Below are 20,923 nucleotides of genomic sequence, written 5' to 3' on the forward strand. Positions count from 1 at the left end.
TAGATGAGGGCTCATTGCTGGCTGAGGAAGGGGACCTGGTGACAAATGATGGGGAAAAGGCTGATGTACTCGATGCCTATTTCTCCTCAGTTTTTCCTGGTATGGCTTCTCCACAGGTCTACCACAACCCTGATCCTCCTGCAGACTCTCTGGGAACGAAGCAGCACCCGCAGTAGAAGAAGAAATCACATCTCACCAACCTCCTTGCTTTCTCTGAGGAGGTGCCTGGCACTGTGGGGAAGGGGAGGAGCACTGGCTCTGGGGTACCTTGACTTTAGCAAGACCTTTGACATACCCTCATGGGTGCACACCTATACACACACACAGAGGTATGCACACTCACAGGCACGCACACACACAGACGTGTGTGCACACAGTCTCACACACATGGGCACAACCACACACGTGAGCTTGCACGCACCCAAACAGTAACTCGTGTGTGTGCACTTATGAAGAGGTGTGTGCACACAGGTTCCCAAAGGAGCCCATGTGCAGACACAGGCACAGCCACTCCCCATGCCAACATGTATGCACAGATATTCAAACACACATGCTTACACATATGCATGCTCTTGCACACGTGTATTTGCGTACAGTTATGAGTGCACGCTCAGGTACAGAGATGGACACACATAAAAGCACATATCCACCACATATGGCCACACACTTTCATATACACAGACCAATGTCTCACCCGTCCACGCTAAGCTGCATGAAGGCATGTGCATGTGATAAAAGACATACACATTCATCAACAGACGTGCCCAAACACACTGGCGCGCAACATTTGTGCACACTCACGCTTGCATGTGCATTACCACAAGCACTCACAGACACACGTATGTGCAAAAGCGCACATGAGCACAGCCAGGGGAACATGTACGTGAGCATGAACATGCACACACACCGCTGAGAACCAGGGCACTCAGGGCCAGCTCTCAGCCTCTCGGCATGACTCTAGGCAGGTCCTTCAGGCCCTACAGTTAAGGCAATGAATCCAATACCATCAGCTTTAGCGAGCTCAAGAGTTTGACTGAGGCTGTCAGCTCTTTTCTCAGTAGAAAACAGAGAGGAACCACAGCAGAGTGGAAGCTGTTGTGGCCTTTCTAGACATGGAGCCTCTCCCTGTCCCAAGTCTGTGGGTCAGGGGTAATGTACAAAGTAGAGAACATGCAAACTGCTGCAGCCACAAAGAATCCCCACATTACAATTGCAGAAACTCCTCCAGCCTTAGATGGTCCCAGCTGTCCCTAGTCTTCTCCTTGGGGGAGGTGTGCGGGTGTAGGACCAGCCCCTGCTCTGTAAAGGGACTGCTGCCTCAGGGATGTATTCACACAGCAGCAGGGAGTGGAGTGCCCGAGACAAGCCAGGCTCCCCACAGGCTGCAAACACTGAGGCCGGGGCACCGGAAATGACACTGAGAGCATGCCAGTAAGAGAGGCACTCAGCCTCTACAAAGCAGTCCTGAAAATGCCATTTCTTAGCACTAAGACGAGAAAGAGAGAGAGGACAATATAGATAACCTTGCATCCCTTCAGATGCTGAGGACCTTGAGCTGCTCAACATCAGCTGCTCTCACAGAATGAGAGAATCACAGAAGAGCTGAGGTTGGAAGGGACCCCTGGAAGTCATGGGGTCCACCCCCCCTGCTCAAGCAGGACCAGCTAGAGCCAGTTGCCCAGGCCTGTGTCTAGGTGGGGTTTTAATCTCTCTGAGGAGGGAGGCTCAGCAAACTCCCTGGCATACCTATGCCAGTGCTCAGTCACTCCCACAGCACAAGGAAAAAGTGTTGCCCACTTTCCAGGGCACAGGACCCTGTGCAGATCTGATCCACAGAATGGTTACCCCATTTTGGTAAGTTGAGCTTTAGAGCATTTTCTTCACATGGCAACAGATTGAGTCATCATTTCAGCTGTCAAACACTACAACCCTGCCAGTTGTGTATTGCATGTGAGCAAATACCAGCAGCTTTCCCATCCTTGTTTCTTAGGGTGTGTTAAAGGTGTTCAGCAGGGGAGTAAGAGCCGTGTAAAGAACAAGCAGTGCCCTGTCTAGTGACCCGTTTGAGGTCACTTCCCATGAAGACCCATGGGCCATAGGAACAGGCCACAGCAGTGAAATGGGAAGCACAGGTTGAGGCAGCTCTGTGCCTGCCTTCTGCACAGCAGAGCCACAGGATCGCTCTTGCTCTGCGCCTGTAAGAAGTGAAGGCGGAGAGGAAGCAGCTGAGGGCCACACTGCCAACACTGAAGATAATCACAGCCTTGTTTGCAGAAGTGCCAGCACAAGCCATGGTCAGCAGGGCTGGCGGAACACTGAAGAAGTGGCAGATGTGCCTGGGCCCACAGAGAGCCAACTGGGAGGTGAGTCTTGTATGCAGAGCAGGAGGCAGGGAACTGGCCAGCCATGTCTCTGCCACCAGCCAGATGCACACAGCCTGATGCAGGATGGCCCCATAGCACAGCGGGTTGCAGGTAGGCAAGCTGTGGCCATAGGACATGACAGTGTAGAGGGAGCAGTGCTCTCCGCCCAGCAGCTGGCAGTCCTCCAGCACCCTTGGAAGGAAGAGACCGGAGAAGAGTGACTGAAGCTTTTGGTCTTCAATTGTTCCGAGATATGCTTCATTAGTTTCTGTTAGCTTCATAATTCCCTCCGGGTGGAGGACATAGGTGTGGGGATTTCTGTTCTTCCACTTCTATACTTTTGTCAAGACATCTGGATTTTCATGCAGAAAATAGAATATGAGGCTATAGTGGCTGCCAAGAGGCATTTCCACTGATGAGAAAGGAGGAGATTTACATGGAAAACCAAATCCCTCCCCCCGAGAGCGGCAGCCAGTTCTGAGCACAGACTCTCTGGGGGGAGCAAGCAGTCAAGAGCTCTGAGCCCCCCTGCAGCTCTCTTGGGAAGTGTACCCAGTACCCTCGTCCTTGCTGATCTTCACATTCTCCTGCACGCTCTGTATCAGAGCAATTTGCTCTCCCTCAGAAATACACCATTTCACTGTCCCCATGTCTGTGCTGACTGCCCTCAGCTCCCAAATGTTTTACTCCAATTTCCAGCTTCGATGCAGTCCATGGCATGGGTGACTATTCCCTGCCAACGCCTGCTGGCTCGATTGGGTGGTGGAGGGGAGAGGAAGGTGGAACAGTAGCTGTGGTCCATCCCAAAGGCTGTTCCCTGCTTTACCATTTTTGACATTCTGCAAAGCAAATCGCCTGCTGGTGCTGCAAACCCAGCCCCTGCCACCGCAGTGCAGCTCAAACCTTAGCAAGAGGACATTCCTTCCTCAAGAGCTGACGGGGCTGCTGATCCCTCACCACCTCCTGCCTCTCTGGCCATTTGTGGGCAGAGGCACAGCAAGGCAAGGCCTGATGGCCACGAGCAGCCAAGGATGACTTCTTCAGCTCCCAGGGATGGTGCCCAAAAGAGGAGGCACTGCAGGGTGTCCCAACCTCCCAATCCTCTGTGAATGGAGAAGGGTCTCCTTGTGCCCTCACCTCCCTTCCACCCCTGAGCAACACCTTTTTCTTTTGGCACCTTGGGGAGTGTCGACAGAGAGAAAGACCACATGGAGGCCAGGCCTGAATGCAGCAGAACTTTAATGAGTTAAAAGAGGGGAACAAAGTCACTCTGAGTGGAGGACAGCAGCGCAGGGAGCCCCGGAGGCAGCCTAGAGTCTGCGGTCCTTGTCCATGGAGAGTTCTTGCATGACAGATGGTCCCCACCAAGCTGGCCTTGGTGGGACCTTGCTGCCAAGGGGATACAAAGCAAACAAAGAAGAGGGGAAAAAAGGGAAAGCCATTCAGCTATACTGAAAACACCTCCGAAATCTCGATCCCGTGCCCAGCACCATGTTCTGACTTCCTCAAGGTGTGTTTCTATGGGTTTCCCAGCATCTTTAGCAGGGAGGGCACCTTCTGCCACAGTAGCGGTTGGTAATGCAGGAGAGGTCAAAGCCCCCAGAGGAGATGGGCACTCCCTCAGAGCTGAGGATGCTGCCAACAGCAGCAGAGGTGGAGGAGCCCACAACGGTGTTCTGCGGGAAGGAGCTGAGGATGGGTCCGGGCAGGGTCACCACCACAGGAGAGGGCTCAATGACGACGGTGGAGTTCTGGCACTGCCTGACGCAGGGCTCGTTGCAGCTGTTGGCCAGCGGGGTCGGGCCGCAGGGCCGGCAGGGCAGGCACTGGTCGTAGCAGGACATGTCTCAAAGTCAGAGGTGCACCTGGGAGAGAGGGCAGGGAGGAAGCAGAGCACAAGGGTGGGTGATGAGCAGCCTTGGTTACACAATGACAAAGGAGGCAAGGCCACAATTCAGTGGCGAGAGGGATACGCTAGGAGGAACACAGTCTTCATAGTCCTACAAAGAGCAGCCTGGCCCAGGGACACTCTCTCCTAATTCATGAGCCAAAAGCCCCCGCAGCCACATCCCAGCCTCTCTCTAACCAGACCTTCTCCCCACTTCCCTCTCCCATGACCAGAAGATCTGAAATGCAGCAAAGAACAGAGCAATTTCAGCTGAGAGGTCCATCAGGGAGAGATCCCAGTTTGGAAGAGGAGGAGAAGGGGCTTCAGACTCACCTGGTTGCCAAGCAGAAGGAGGCAAGAGAAGTGGATGAGAGAGCAGGCACTTGCGCTGCCTTTTATACCTGCCCTTCATTGCCGCAGGACCAGAGGCACCCGCGGCAGAGGTAGCAATTCTCGGACAAGCTCATCTTGAATGCAAACCAGCGCAGCTAATGACATGGGCTGTGCTTTGGTTTCCTGCACTGATGCCTTTTCATTTCCAGATTTGTGCCATGCCCATTTCCCAGGAAAGAATTCTTCTGAGCAATTGGATGAAAGGCCGCGGCATTTGTAGGACAGGAATGCAGCAGTGCTGGCAGAAGTCTCAGCTCAAGTGCTGGATGGGTCCAGAGCAAGCAGGTGACGTCAGCCTGGGTCACTGCAGTGGGGCTGTCTGCAGTGGTGTTCTGAGGAAGAAGGTCCAGCTGTCCTCAGGTGAACACCGTGGGCTCCCATGCATGAGGACGTCCTATGTCCTTATCTTTCCCTCCCTCCTCACATCACCCCAATGCTCACTTGTTGTTGCCTCCCCAGGTGTGTGCGTTGTGCTCCTAGGTTTTGACCTCATCCTGCCTCACACTGCCCACTCCCCAGGGGACCTTAGCAGAGTCCATGGTTCGTTGTGTTCCTATGTGTGTTCTTTACTTGTGTCTACTGTCCATGTGTGTGTGTCCTTGTGTGCCCCTCATCAGGAGGGAATGTGCCGCTCATGGCAGGGACACTCTCCTCTGCTCTGTCCATGAGCACCACAGAGCAGCAGGTTCCCAGGGTCAGAAGGAGCCTGAGTGCAGCTGAGTGCTGATGGCAGCAGCCTGCTCGAGATCTGGCCAGGGAAGAGGCACGGAAATGCAACCCCTGCCTCCTGAGACCTCCTCTTCCTGCCCCTCCAAAGCTCACGCCCTGCTGCTGCCAATTTCAGGACACAACAACAACAGGTTCACTCCAGCTTGGATCCTGACTTTAGTTCAATGGTAACAGTATAGGGAGTGTCTCAGCGGAACTGGCAGTGCCCCCTCCCTGCCTCTCCAAGCCAGGACACCGCTGCCTTCCACAGGGCTAGAGAGTTCAAAAGGATGGGCAGGGAGAAAGGCTGAGGAATCCTGCCCACCTCGTGCTGGCCATCCCTCAGTGGATCTGCTTCCAATGCAGCATCAGCGGTGCCTGGTGTGGGACACAGCCCCCTCTCATGTCCATGTCAATGCCAAATGTCCTTGTGCAGCCCTTCGACGTGCTGCTGTGTGAGGCAGGGGCTGAGACCTTGTCCTGAACAGGTACAGAATGAAAGGAACATGAAGCCTGATGTCGCTGTGCTGTGAGTGGAAGGACAGACCCTGTGGCTTGCGCAGGGAAAGCCAAAGACCTGAGGACTGCTTTGGGCTTCAGCCCACAAACACCTTCATGCCCTGCATTGGAATGTCAGTCTGAGTGCCCAGCAACTGCCCCTGGGAGGGAAGGGACGGGACATTGGGTTTGAGACTGCATCCCCCAAAGCCTGCTGCTCTCCCACAGCCATGTCCAGAACAGACCCTCTTTCTCACATGGGCTCTGCACACTGGGCAAATTTTCTAAGTGCATCTCCCCTCCTGAATATCTGTCAGCCTGAGCTCAGCTCCAGCTTGGGGGCACTGAGCTAAGGGCTTCCCCCGTTCCCTCGGGGACCTTAGTGAGCCAAGTGCCAGGGAGCTCTGCTGGGAGAGCTCAGCCAGGCCTGATTCCCCTCTCCATGGAGTCTCTTTTGAGCTGCAGCTCTACTGTTGCCCAAGGCCAACCTCATTGCTTTCTCATGAGGTAATGGGTGCTGTGGAGAAGGGGAAGGGCAGGGGACGTGTGCACCTGGATTTTAGAAGGACCTTTGACTCCCTCTCCAGTATCATAGAATCATAGAATCGTTTAGGTTGGAAAAGAACTTTAAGATCATCCAGTCCAACCAGTAACCTACACTACCAAGTCTACTCTTAAACCAATCAAGGGTAGACTAGACTAAACCATGTCCCAAAGTGCCACATCTACCCGTTGTTTGAACACTTCCAGGGAAGGTGACTCCACCACCTCTCTGGGCAGCCTGTTCCAATGCCTGACCACCCTTTCCATGAAGAAATTTTTCCTAATTTCCAACCTAAACCTCCCCTGGCGCAGCTTGAGTCCATTTCCTCTCGTCCTATCACTAACTACATGGGAGAAGAGACCAACACCCACCTCACTACAACCTCCTTTCAGGGAGCTGTAGAGAGCGATAAGGTCTCCCCTCAGACTCCACTTCTCTAGGCTAAACAATCCCAGTTCCCTCAGCCGCTCCTCAGAAGGCCTGTGCTCCAGACCCTTCACCAGCTTCCTTGCCCTTCTCTGAACACACTTCAGCACCTCAATGTCTTTCTTGTATTGAGGGGCCCAAAACCGGACACAGTATTCCAGGTGCGGCCTCACCAGTGCCGAGTACAGGGACAAAATCACCTCCCTGCTCCTGCTGGCCACACTATTCCTGACACAAGCCAGGATGCTGTTGGTTTTCTTGGACACCTGGGCACACTGCTGGCTCATGTTCAGCCGGCTGTTGATCAACACCCCCAGGTCCTTTTCGGCCAGGCAGCTTTCCAGCCACTCTTCCCCAAGCCTGCAGCGTTGCATGGGGTTGTTTTGACCCAAGTGCAGGACGCGGCACTTGGCCTTGTTAAACCTCATACAGTTGGCCTCAGCCCATGGGTCCAGCCTGTCCAGGTCCCTCTGCTGGGCCATCCTACCCTCCAGCAGATTGACACTCCCACCCAGTTTGGTGTTGCCTGCAAACTTCCTGAGGGTGCACTCAATCCCCTCATCCAGATCATTGATAAAGATATGAAACAAGGCTGGCCCCAAAACAGAGCCCTGGGGAACACCGCTCGTGACTGGCTGCCAACTGCACTTAACTCCATTCACCACTACTCTCTGGGCTCGGCCACCCAACCAGTTTTTTACCCAGCAAAGACTACGCCCCTCCAAGGCATGAGCTTCCAGCTTGCCAAGGAGAATATTATGGGAGACGGTGGCAAAAGCTTTGCTAAAGTCCAGGTAAATGACAGCCACAGCCTTTCCTTCATCTACCAGGCAGCTCACCAGGTCATCAAAGGAGATCAGGTTGGTCAAGCGGGACCTGCCTTTCATGAACCCATGCTGGCTGGGCCTGATCCCCTTGCTGACCTGCACTTGCCTGTTGAGTTCACTCAAGATGAACCTCTCCATAATCTTTCCCGGCACCGAGGTCAGGCTGACAGGCCTGTAGTTTTTTGGGTCCTCCTTCCGGCCCTTTTTGTAGATGGGCGTCACACTGGCAAGCCTCCAGTCATCAGGGACCGCCCCTGTTAACCAGGACTGCTGATAGATGATGGAAAGTGGCTTGGCGAGCTCCTCCGCCAGTTCCCTCAGTACTCTTGGGTGGATCCCATCTGGCCCCATAGACTTGTGAACGTCCAGGTGGCGTAGCAGGTCATTAACTGCTTCCTCCTGGACTATGAGGGCTCCATTCTGGTCCCCATCCCTATCCTCTAGCTCAGGGGCCTGAGTACCCTGGGGATGACTGGTCTGGCTGTTAAACACAGAGGCAAAGGCGGCGTTAAGTACCTCAGCCTTTTCCTTGTCCTTGGTGACAATGTTCCCCCCCCCCGCATCCAGCAAAGGATGGAGATCCTCCTTGGCTCTCCTTTTATTGCTGATGTACTTATAAAAGCATTTTTTATTATCTTTTACAGCATTGGCCAGATTGAGTTCTAGCTGGGCTTTTGCCTTTCTAATGTCCTCCCTGCAGGACCTAACAAGATCCCTGTACTCCTCCTGAGTTGCCCGCCCCTTCTTCCAAAGGTGGTAGGCTCTCCTTTTTTCCCTGAGTCCCCACAAAAGCTCCCTGTTCAGCCAGGCCGGTCATTTTTCCTGCCGGTTGGTCTTACGGCACACGGGGACAGCCCACTCCTGCACCCTTAAGACTTCCTTCTTGAAGAAGGCCCAGCCTTCCTGGACCCCTTTGCCTTTCAGGACTGCCTCCCAAGGGACTTTCCCAACCAGCGTCCTGAACAGGCCAAAGTCTGCCCTCCGGAAGTCCATAGTAACACTTTTGCTGCCCCTCCGCTTGGCATCACCCAGAATCAAGAACTCTATCATATCATGGTCGCTAAGCCCGAGACGGCCTCCGACCTCGACATTTCCCACAAGCCCTTCTCTGTAAATAAACAGCAGGTCAAGTGAGGCACCTCTCCTGGTAGGCTCGCTTACCAGCTGCGTCAGAAAGTTATCCCCCACATGCTCTAGGAACTTCCAAGACTGCTGCCTCTCTGCTGTATGGTATTTCCAGCAGATGTCCGGCAAGTTGAAGTCCCCCACGAGAACAAGGGCTAGCTATTGCGACACTTCTGCCAGCCGCTTATCGAACACTTCACCTAGCTCTACATCCTGTTGGGTGGTCTACAGCAGACTCCCAACAGGACATCCGCCTTGCTGGCCTTTCCCCTCATCCTTACCCATAAGCACTCGACCTTGTCATCACCACTGTCGAGCTCTATGCAGTCAAAACACTCCCTAACACACAGAGCCACCCCACTGCCTCTCCTTCCTTGCGTATCCCTTCTGAAGAGCTTATAGCCCTCCAGTGCAGCACTCCAGTCATGAGAGTCATCCCACCACGTTTCTGTGATGGCAACTATGTCATAGCCATCCTGCTGCACAAGGGCTTCCAGCTCCTCCTGTTTGTTGCCCATGCTACGTGCATTGGTGTACATGCACTTGAGCCGGGCTATCGATTTCGCCCCCAACGTTGCCATGCCGCCCCTGGGCTCCTCACTAGCGAGCCTGTTTATATCCCCTTCCCCCTTCAAACCTAGTTTAAAGCCCTCTCAGTGAGTCCCGCCAACTCATGGGCGAGAATCCTTTTCCCCTTTGGAGACAGCCGATCTCCATCAGCCGCCAGCAGGCCCGGTGCCGTGTAAACCTCCCCGTGATCGAAAAACCCAAAGTTCCACTGGCGGCAATATCCTCTGAGCCACCTGTTCATCAGGTGAGTTTTCCCGTTGCTTTCAGCACTCTTAGCTGCCACTGACGGGATAGAGGAAAACACTACCTGCGCTCCCGATCCTGCGACCAATCGCCCCAGTGCCCTGAAGTCCCTCTTCATTGCCTTAGGACTTCTATATGCAATCTCATCACTGCCCACCTGTACAACCAGCAACGAGTAATAATGGGAGGGCCTCACGAGGTCGGGGAGTTTCCTAGTAACATCCCTAACCCGGGCCCCAGGGAGGCAGCAGACTTCCCTGTGGGATGGGTCCGGGCGGCAGATCGGGCCCTCAGTTCCCCGCAGGAGGGAATCACCCACCACAATTACCCTCCTTTTTTTCTTAACAGGGGCAGTTGTAATCCGTGGGGTTGACTGACTGGCCCTCGGCAACTCCCTGGCTGGACCTTCGCCTTCACCTCCCTCCCCGCTTGCCTGGCCCTCAACTTCCAGAGCCCTGTATCTGTTGTGTAGGGGCAGCTGGGAAGGGGAGGGAGGCCGGGAGGGGATTCTCATGCCACCCCAGGCAGGAACCTGTTTCCATTCCCCCCCGTCTCTTAGGTCCCCTCCTTCTGCTTGCCAGCAAGAGGGCAGGGGATCCTGCGCTCCTTGTGGGGCCTCCGCCTGCTGCCTTGGCCCCAGGGACGGGAGGGTGAGGCTCCACCAGTCTATCTCCCTCTCACACTCCCTGATACTCCTCAGCCTTTCCACCTCCTCCTTTAGCTCTGCCACCAGGCTGAGCAGATCATCTCCCTGCTCACAGCCAAGACATTTGCCGTCTCCACTTCCCTGCTGTACAAGTAACAGGCTCAGGCACTCCCCGCAGCCGGCGACCTGGACGGCTGCATGTCTGTGCGGGAGCTCCGTCTGGGTCCCCGCATTCCTTCTGGCAGAGGCTTTTGGGCGGGTGGTGACCATGGCTGCCAGGTGTTCTCCTGGGTGGATGGTGACCACTGCCTGAGTTTCCCTTTGGAACTAGGAGGGGGGTCACTTGGCCCTCCCCACCCGCCCTGCTCTCGCGAACTGCCGTGCAAACTGACGCGCCACGCCCTTCTGACACGCCACGCCCTGTTTGCCCGTCCTGTTCGCCGCGCTCCCTGGGGGCTGCTTTTATAGGTGTAGGGGTTTGGCCGCCCTCACTCCTGGCCCCGCCCACGCTGCGTCAGAGCTGCTGCACGTCAGCAGCTCGCCCTATCCCGCTCAAGGCTGGGGGCTGGGCTGCCCGCTCTTGCCCTGCGTTTTTTTGCCGCCTTAGCAAGGGTGCCCCGGTACGAGCGTCTGCTCCCAAGCCCTTCGCCTCGGTGACTCTCCTCAGCTGCCTCTCCTGCATGAAGGCACATGTGTGTGCTAAATCACATGCACACTCTGGTGGTGCATCCCCCCCCCCCCTTTTTTTTTTTTCTCTCTTCAACCGCTTTGCAACCTCAGGGATTCCTGCCAGACCGCGGCCTTGTGTAGTGAGCTGGTCGGTTAGGTGCCCTGTAATTGTACCAGAAACTGCTACATGGTTGAAGCGGAGAGTGGCCTTGTCCTTATCAGAAAGCTTTACGTGGTTGAAGTGGGGAGTGAGAACAGGGGAGTGAGAACAATCAGTTACCCCCTGACAGCTTTGAAACAGAGCAGTAATTACCGACTGAGAGCGTGGCTTGGATGGAGATTCACAGTGACTAAAGCAAATCATCTCACGATTTTATAAAACAGCAGTCCTAAGTGAGGCCCTTTGAGCTCTCCTGGACTGCAGCGGGCTGCACCAGCATCTCCCCCTGAGCAGGACTCCTCTCACAGCTAGCAGACTCAGTTTGCTACAATCGGAGGTCCATTGCTGACTGACAGTGGAGCCTGGGCTGAAACCCTTCACTCCTTGAGGCTCAACCCTCGCCCGTTGAGAAACGCCAAGACATTAGACCTGAGCATTTCACTGAACTCGAGGGGAATCTTTAAACTGGTATACCAGATCTTTTTATATAAGTATACATAGAATCATAGAATCGTTTAGGTTGGAAAAGACCTTCAAGATTATCCAGTCCAACCATCAACCTACACCACCAAGTCTACTCTAAGCCAATCAAGGGTAGACTAGACTAAACCATGTCCCAAAGTGCCACATCTACCCGTTTTTGTCTGTGTGTATGCATGCGTGAATCAGTTTAAGTAGTCTGTAGATGTATAATTTGATTTTAAAGTGAGTCTTACACTGCTGCATTATCCTTATTCCTATAAACCATTGACCAAGTCTGAGACTAAGATTGGACCCAGCCGCACCTAGACTCCTCTCTGAGAAGGAGTTTAGAAAGCAAGGGGGTCTATTCTGAACCTCATGACTCTGCGGGAGGGTCCTCCTTATCCCCTGCATACACAATCTCTTTGTGAATCGTTCCAACTCACTGTAATTTAATTTTCCTTGATGCATTTCCATGTAGTAATAGAGTGAACCTTGCCATCTTCCAATCTGTAACTAAGTCACTGTTTTGATCAATTTTGTCTAATCCCTTTATTAATCACTGATAACTGAGTGCTATTAAAATATTACAACAAAATCCTGCGATTTGTTACAGTAAAATCTAAACTGCTACTAAATCAAACTGTGTTAAGTCACTCATTCACAATAAATTCACATAATCAGCAGGAGTCACAAACCTGCATTTGTGACACACAATCGCGGACACAATTGCTCACACATAGAGAACATTTGTGCACAGCCACAGTTGCCATGAGTTTTACCAGAGGCACACACATGTACATGCGAATGCACACATGAGCACAGCCAGAAGAACATGTACATGAGCACGACCATGCACGCACACCACTGAGAACCAGGACGCCCAACACCAGCTCTCAGCCCCTCTGGACAGCTCCAGGCAAGTCCTTCAGACCCTACAGTCAAGGCAACAAATCAGTCCCTGGCCAGACCCATCAGCTTGAGTGACCTCAAGGGTCTCACAGTGGTTCACTCAGGTGTTTTTCTCACTGTGAGGCAGAGAGAAACCGCAGCAGAGTTGAAGCTGTCATGGCCTTTCCACACATTGAGCCTCTCCACGTCTCACATTTGTGTGTGAACAATAATATAAAAACTAGAGAACATGCCCATCGCCACAGCCCCACAAAGAATTCCCACATTCCAAGGAGAAGAATAAAAATCCTCCAGTGTTAGAAGCTCCCACCTGACCTGTGTGATCTCCAGGGACCAGCCCTTGCTCTTGCAAAGGGAGCCCTGCTACAGTGACACACTCAGGTGGCTGCAGAAGGCTGTGTCTGGGACAAGCCAGACTCCCCTCAGGCTACAGACGCTGAGGCTCGGACATCAGAAGTGATGTAGCAGTGAGCCTGGCTCTAGACTCACTGTAAGGCAAATACCCTCTCTTCAAAAGGCAGAGAAATGCAGAAGCAACACTAATTTACAGAGCAGCTGAAAAAGTGGTTTGGCCATCCTGTGAAAGTTCATGCATTCTTTTTGCTTTTCCCCAGTTCTAATTGATGTGCTGGCGTTTTTTCTTCTTGTGTTTTGCATGCAGGTGCACGTGGTGTAATTGCCTGTAGCGAGAGGGAGCTGCCTGCAGCCTCCTCTGTCACCATGAGCAGACTGAGTTTATCCTGCAGCCAAAGTTCTCACATACAAAACAGTTTCTGCACATAATAATACAAGAGTATTATTGTTATAAGGAAGGTTAAAGAAAGTATATCCCCCCCAAATGCCGACCTGGTATCAACAGGTGAGGAGAAGGCTGAGGCACTCAACAATTTCTTTCCCTCAGTCTTCACTGGCAACCTCTCTCCTCACCCCTCCCGAGCCGATAGACTGCAAGATGGGGACCAGGGGGGTAAAGCCCCTCCCACGGTAAGGGAAGATCAGGTTTGAGACCTCCTGAGGAACCTGAACGTACACAGGTATATGGGACCTCCAAGTCCTGAGGGAATTGGCTGATGTAGTTGCCAAGCCACTCTCCATGATATTTGAAAAGTCATGGCAGTCAGGTGAAGTCCCTGGTGACTGGAAGAAGGGAAACGTTGTGCCCATTTTTAACAAGGGAAGAAAGGAGGCCCCTGGGAACTACCCACCTGTCAGCCTCACCTCTGTGCCTGGGCAGATCATGGAACACATCTTCCTAGAAGCTATGCTAAAGCACGGGGAGGACAGGGAGGTGATTCGAGACAGCCAGCATGGCTTCACCAAGGCAAGTCCTGCCTGACTCAACCTAGTGTCTTTCTATGAAGGACTGACTGCATCAGTGGCCAAGGGAAAAGCAACAGATGTCATCTATGTGGACTTCTGTAAAGCCTTTGAGACAGTCCCCCGCAACATCCTTCCCTCTAAACTGGGGAGATAAGGATTTGATGGGTGGACTGTTTGGTGGGTAAGGAATTGGCTGGATGGTCATATCCAGAGGGTAGTGGTCAACGGCTCGATGTCCACACGGAGACCGGTGACACGTGGAGTCCCTCAGGGGTCCGCGCTGGGACCAGTGCTGTTTAATATCTTCCTCAATGACATAGACAGTGGGATTGAGTGCACCCTCAGCAAGTTTGCAGATGACACCAAGCTGAGTGGTGCAGTTGACACGCCAGAAGGACAAGATGTCATCCAAAGGGACCTGGACAAGCTGGAGAGGTGGGCCTGTGTGAACCTCATCAGGTTCAACAAGGCCAAGTGCAAAGTCCTGCACCTGGGATGGGGCAACCCCCAATATCAATACAGGGTGGGGGATGAAGGGATTGAGAGCAGCCCTGCCGAGAAGGCCTTGGGGGTCCTGGTGGATGAAAAGCTGGACATGAGCCAACAATGTGTGCTTGCAGCCCAGAAAGCCAACCGTATCCTGGGCTGCATCAAAAGCAGCATGGCCAGCAGGTCAAGGGAGGGGATTCTGCCCCTCTGCTCTGCTCTGGTGAGACCTCACCTGGAGCCCTGCCTCCAGCTCTGGAGGCCTCAGCACAAGAAGGACATGGACCTGTTGGAGCAGATCCAGAAGAGGGACACCAAAATGATCCGAGGGCTGGAGCACCTCTTGTACGAGGCCAGGCTGAGGGAGTTGGGGTTGTTCATCCTGGAGAAGAGAAGGCTGTGAGGAGACCTTATTGCAGGCTTTCTGTACTTTAAGGGGGCCTACAGGAAAGATGGGGAGAATCTTTTTAGCAAGGCCTGTTGTGACAGCACAAGGAGCAATGGTTTCAAACTAAAGGAGGCTAGACTTTAGACTGGATATAAGGAAGAAATTTTTTACAGTGAGGGTGGTGAAGCACTGGAATGGGTTGCCCAGAGAGGCAGTGGAGGCCCCATCCCTAGAAATATTCAAGGTCAGGTTGCATGGGGCTCTGAGCAACCTGATCTGGTTAAAGCTGTCCCTGCTCACAGCAGGGGGGTTGGGCTAGATGACCTCTAAAGGTCCCTTCCAACCCAAAGCATTCTATGATGCTATAAGGCCCCAGCATTTGTAGGACAGGAATGCAGCAGTGCTGGCAGAAGTCTCAGCACACCTTGAGACAGATCAGTGCCTGCCTTCCACACAGTGGAGCCACAGCACGATTTAAATCACCATCAGAAAAAACAACCTCTGGCAACAGTGCCCTTAGTTGGAAGTGTCAAACCTGCATGGATCCTGTGCCCTTTTCCTACCCTTCCAAATCTCCTCGGTTGCGCAGCCGAACTACAGGTCATGGCAAGAGCCAGTAGCAGTGCTCTGGCGGTGCTTTGGCCAAAGGGCTTACTCGTCTGTCAGAAGAAATGCCATCCCTTCCTCTTCTACAAGGACAATTGCAGATGGTATCATGACTGCGAAGGACCTGAGGTACTTCTGCTTGTTACAAGGTTTAGTGCAGTAGGGTTAGGAAGTCCAACTGTGCTGCTGGAGGTGATGGTTATTAATAGTATGATGAGGGAAAAAGGATGTCAGCCATGGAAATGAAAGGCCCTTATAAAGCTTTTGGCCTTCAGTCGTGCTGAGATACGCTTCATGAGCTGTAATTCCTTGTTGGTGAAGGACATCAGTGTGGGGATTTGCATTCTTCCACTTGTACACTTTTGTCAAGACATCTGGATTTTCATGCTGAAAATAGGATATGAGACTGTAGTAGCTGCCAAGACATTTCCACCCACCAGAAGGGATGAGATTTACATGGAAAAAAGTCCTCTCCCCTGAGAATGGCAGCCAATTCCTGAGCACAAACTCTTCGGGAGGACCAGTGAAGCCGTCAAGAGCTCTGAGCCCCCCTGCAGCTCTCTTGGGAAGTGCACCCAGTACCCTCGTGCTTGCTGATCTCACATTCTCCTGCACGCTCTGTATCAGAGCAATTTGCTCTCCCTCAGAAATACACCATTTCACTGTCCCTGTTTCTGTGCTGACTGCCCTCAGCTCCCACATGCTTAGATCCAATTTCCACCCTTGGTGCACTCAGCAGCATGGGTGACTTTTCCCTGCTCCTGCTGCCCATGTGTGCTGGCCATGACCCCTGGACTGGGTGGTGGAGGGGAGAGGAAGCTGGAGTAGCAGGTATGGGCAATCCCAAAGGCTGTTGTGTTCCATATATGTTCCCATAGCATTCTCCTTGGGAAGCTGGCAGCTCATGGCTTGGTCGGGCGTAGTCTTTGCTGGGTAAAAAAGTGGCTGGGTGGGCGAGCCCAGAGAGTAGTGGTGAATGGAGTTAAATCCAGTTGGTGGCCGGTCACGAGCGGTGTTCCCCAGGGCTCCGTTTTGGGGCCAGCCTTGTTTAATATCTTTATCGATGATCTGGATGAGGGCATTGAGTGCACCCTCAGTAAGGTTTCAGATGACACCAAGTGGCTGGAAAGCGGCCTGGCCGAAAAGGACCTGGGGGTGTTGGTCAACAGCCGGCTGAACATGAGCCAGCAGTGTGCCCAGGTGGCCAGGAAGGCCAAGAGCATCCTGGCTTGTATCAGGAATAGTGTGGCCAGCAGGAGCAGGGAGGTGATTGTGCCCCTGTACTGGGCGCTGGTGAGGCCGCACCTGGAATACTGTGTCCGGTTTTGGGCCCCTCAATACAAGAAAGACATTGAGGTGCTGGAGCGTGTTCAGAGAAGGGCAACGGAGCTGGTGAAGGGTCTGGAGCACAGGCCTTCTGAGGAGCGGCTGAGGGAACTGGGGTTGTTTAGCTTAGAGAAGAGGAGTCTGAGGGGAGACCTTATCGCTCTCTACAGCTCCCTGAAAGGAGGTTGTAGTGAGGTGGCTGTTGGTCTCTTCTCCCAAGTAGGTAGTGATAGGATGAGAGGAAATGGGCTCAAGCTGCGCCAGGGGAGGTTTGGATTGGATATTAGGAAAAATTTCTTCACGCAAAGGGTGGTGAATCATTGGAAGAGGCTGCCCAGAGAGGTGGTGGAGTCACCATCCCTGGAAGTGTTCAAACAACGGGTAGATGTGGCACTTTGGGACATGGTTTAGTCTAGTCTACCCTTAATTGGTTTAGTGTGGATGTGGTAATGATAGGTTACTGGTTGGACTGGATGATCTTAAAGGTCTTTTCCAACCTAAATGATTCCATGATTCTATGATTCTATGATTCTATGATTCTATGTTTCTTGCTTTGCCACTCTTGCTTTTCTGCAAAACAAATGGCCTTCTGGAGCCCACACCCACCCGCTGCTACCCCAGTACAGCTCCAGACACAGCAAGACCAAAGCCCTTCCTCAAGAGCTGACGGGGCTGCTGATGCCTCACCGCCTCCTGCCTCTCCGGCCACTTTTGGGCAGAGACACAGCAAGGCAAGGCCTGATGGTCACTGGCAGCAGAGCAGCCACGGATGACTTCCTCAGTTCCCAGGGACGGTGCCCAAAAGAGGAGCCACCACAGCGTGTGGTGTGCCATGCGTCCCATTCCTCTGTGAAAGGAGAAGGGTCTCCTTGTGCCCTCACCTGCTTCCACCCCAGAGCAAGACCCTTCCCCTTTGGCACCTTGGGGAGTGTCCACAGAGGGAAGGACCAGATGGAGGCCAGGCCTGAGTGCAGCAGAACTTTAATGAGGCTAAAGAGGGAAACAAAGTCACTCTGAGTGGAGGACAGCAGTGCAGGGAGCCTAGAGCCTGCAGTCCTTGTGCATGGAGAGTTCTTGCATGACGACCGTCTGCCTGTGCCATACAAGGGAGAGGAGCCAGATGGTCCCCACCAGGCTGGCTTTGGTGGGACCTTGCTGCCAAGGGGATACAAAGCAAACAAAGAAAAGGGGAAACAAGGCAAAACCATTCAGCTATACTGAAAACACCTCCGAAATCCCGATCCCCTGTGTATTACCATGTTCTGAGTTCCTCAAGGTGTGTTCCTGGGGCATTCCCAGCATCTTTAACAGGGGAGGCACCTTCTGCCACAGTAGCGGCTGGTAATGCCAGAGAGGCCAAAGCCCCCAGAGGAGATGGGCACTCCCTCAGAGCTGAGGATGCTGCCAACAGCAGCAGAGGTGGAGGAGCCCACAACGGTGTTCTGCGGGAAGGAGCTGAGGATGGGTCCGGGCAGGGTCACCACCACAGGAGAGGGCTCGATGACGACGGTGGAGTTCTGGCACTGCCGGACACAGGGCTCGTTGCAGCTGTTGGCCAGCGGGATCGGGCCGCAGGGCCGGCAGGGCAGGCACGGGCTGTAGCAGGACATGTCTCTGGGCTGGAGATGCACCTGGGAGAGAGGGCAGGGGGGAAGCAGAGCACAAGGGTGGGTGATGAGCAGCCTGGTTACACAGTGACAAAGGAGGCAAGGCCACAATTCAGTGGTGAGAGGGATACGCTAGGTGCCACATGGTCTCCATTACCCTACAAAGAGCAGCCTGGCCCAGGGACACTCTCTCCTAATTCATGAGCCAAAAGACCCCACAGCCACATCCCAGCCTCTCTCTAACCAGACCTTCTCCCCACTTCCCTCTCCCATGACCAGAAGATCTGAAATGCAGCAAAGCACAGAGCCAATATCAGCTGAGAGGTCCATCAGGGAGAGATCTCAGTTTGGAAGAGGAGGAGAAGGGGCTTCAGACTCACCTGGTTGCCAAGCAGAAGGAGGCAAGAGAAGTGGATGAGAGAGCAGGCACTTGCGCTGCCTTTTATACCTGCCCTTCATTGCCGCAGGACCAGAGGCACCCGCAGCAGAGGTAGCAATTCTTGGACAAGCTCATCTTGAATGCAAACCAGCGCAGCTAATGACATGGGCTGTGCTTTGGTTTCCTGCACTGATGCCTTTTCATTTCCAGATTTGTGCCATGCCCATTTCCCAGGAAAGAATTCTTCTGAGCACTTCGATGAAAGGCCGCGGCATTTGTAGGACAGGAATGCAGCAGTGCTGGCAGAAGTCTCAGCTCAAGTGCTGGATGAGTCCAGGGCAGGCAAGTGATGTCAGCCTGGGTCACTGCGGTGGGGCTGTTTGCAGTGGTGTTCTGAGGAAGAAGGTCCAGCTGTCCTCAGGTGAACACCGTGGGCTCCCATGCATGAGGACGTCCTATGTCCTTATCTTTCCCTCCCTCCTCACATCACCCCAATGCTCACTTGTTGTTGCCTCCCCAGGTGTGTGCGTTGTGCTCCTAGGTTTTGACCTCATCCTGCCTCACACTGCCCACTCCCCAGGGGACCTTAGCAGAGTCCATGGTTCGTTGTGTTCCTATGTGTGTTCTTTACTTGTGTCTACTGTCCATGTGTGTGTGTCCTTGTGTGCCCCTCATCAGGAGGGAATGTGCCGCTCATGGCAGGGACACTCTCCTCTGCCCTGTCCATGAGCACCACAGAGCAGCAGGTTCCCAGGGTCAGAAGGAGCCTGAGTGCAGCTGAGTGCTGATGGCAGCAGCCTGCTGGAGATCTGTCCAGGGAAGAGGCACGGAAATGCAACCCCTGCCTCCTGAGACCTCCTCTTCCTGCCCCTCCAAAGCTCACGCCCTGCTGCTGCCAATTTCAGGACACAACAACAACAGGTTCACTCCAGCTTGGATCCTGACTTTAGTTCAATGGTAACAGTATTGGGAGTGTCTCAGCGGAACTGGCAGTGCCCCCTCCCTGCCTCTCCAAGCCAGGACACCGCTGCCTTCCACAGGGCTAGAGAGTTCAAAAGGATGGGCAGGGAGAAAGGCTGAGGAATCCTGCCCACCTCGTGCTGGCCATCCCTCAGTGGATCTGCTTCCAATGCAGCGTCAGCGGTGCCTGGTGTGGGACACAGCCCCCTCTCATGTCCATGTCAATGCCAAATGTCCTTGTGCAGCCCTTCGACGTGCTGCTGTGTGAGGCAGGGGCTGAGACCTTGTCCTGAACAGGTACAGAATGAAAGGAACATGAAGCCTGATGTCGCTGTGCTGTGAGTGGAAGGACAGACCCTGTGGCTTGCGCAGGCAAAGCCAAAGACCTGAGGACTGCTTTGGGCTTCAGCCCACAAACACCTTCATGCCCTGCATTGGAATGTCAGTCTGAGTGCCCAGCAACTGCCCCTGGGAGGGAAGGGACGGGACATTGGGTTTGAGACCGCATCCCCCAAAGCCTGCTGCTCTCCCACAGCCATGTCCAGAACAGACCCTCTTTCTCACATGGGCTCTGCACACTGGGCAAATTTTCTAAGTGCATCTCCCCTCCGGAATATCTGTCAGCCTGAGCTCAGCTCCAGCTTGGAGGCACTGAGCTAAGGGCTTCCCCCGTTCCCTTGGGGACCTTAGTGAGCCAAGTGCCAGGGAGCTCTGCTGGGAGAGCTCAGCCAGGCCTGATTCCCCTCTCCATGGAGTCTCTTTTGAGCTGCAGCTCTACTGTTGCCCAAGGCCAACCTCATTGCTCATTCTCATGATGTGAGAGGAAGTCTAGAGAAGAGGAAGGGCAGGGGACATGTGTGCACCTGAATTTTAGAAGGACCTTTGACTCCCTCTCCAGTACTTCCTGATGATGAATAGGTTCATTAAGAGGCTGATAAGGTGGGTGGAAAATGTGCTCGACTAGCAGGCTCCAAGGTTGTGACCATGAAGAAATGGGCTGGCTGGAACCTCATGAAGGCCAAAAAGAGCAAGGGCAAGGCTTTGCGTCTGGGCTAGAAACCACACCACGCACTCAGACACGTTGGGGACAGGCTGCCTAGGAAGCAGTTGCACAGAAAAGGATGTGTGGTTTTAGGAGACACTTAGCTGAATGTGAGACAGCAGCGTGCCCTTGCAGCAAAGAAGACCAACCGCACCCTGAGCTGTGACAGCCAAAGTGTTGCCAGCAGGTGCAGGGAAGTGTCCCTGCCCCTCTGTCCCATTTGAGACCACCTCTGCAGTGCTGCTTCCAGACTGGGGCTCCCACATCAAGGAAGGATAGCGACACAGCCATGCAAGTCCAACAAAGGCAACCCAGGGGTTAGGGCACTGTCAAACATGACATGCGAGGAGAAGCTGAGAGAACCGGGCCTGCCTG

The 20,923-nt window shown here is 53.7% G+C and overlaps 2 protein-coding genes across 2 annotated transcripts; both read right to left on the reverse strand.

Moving 5' to 3' along the window:
- Positions 1-3,901: 3,901 nt before the first annotated feature.
- On the reverse strand, positions 3,902-4,207 carry LOC142595313 (feather keratin Cos1-1/Cos1-3/Cos2-1-like). Its single transcript, XM_075723057.1, has one exon. The coding sequence runs from the start codon at positions 4,205-4,207 to the stop codon at positions 3,902-3,904; it is 306 nt and encodes a 101-aa protein (XP_075579172.1).
- A 13,657-nt stretch (positions 4,208-17,864) lies between these two features.
- LOC142595141 (feather keratin Cos1-1/Cos1-3/Cos2-1-like) lies at positions 17,865-18,170 on the reverse strand. Its single transcript, XM_075722627.1, has one exon. It carries the CDS (start codon positions 18,168-18,170, stop codon positions 17,865-17,867), a length of 306 nt encoding a protein of 101 aa, XP_075578742.1.
- Between the last annotated feature and the right edge of the window lie 2,753 nt (positions 18,171-20,923).

This window comes from Pelecanus crispus, chromosome 18 (assembly GCF_030463565.1).
Source record: "Pelecanus crispus isolate bPelCri1 chromosome 18, bPelCri1.pri, whole genome shotgun sequence".
Lineage (NCBI taxonomy): Eukaryota > Metazoa > Chordata > Aves > Pelecaniformes > Pelecanidae > Pelecanus > Pelecanus crispus.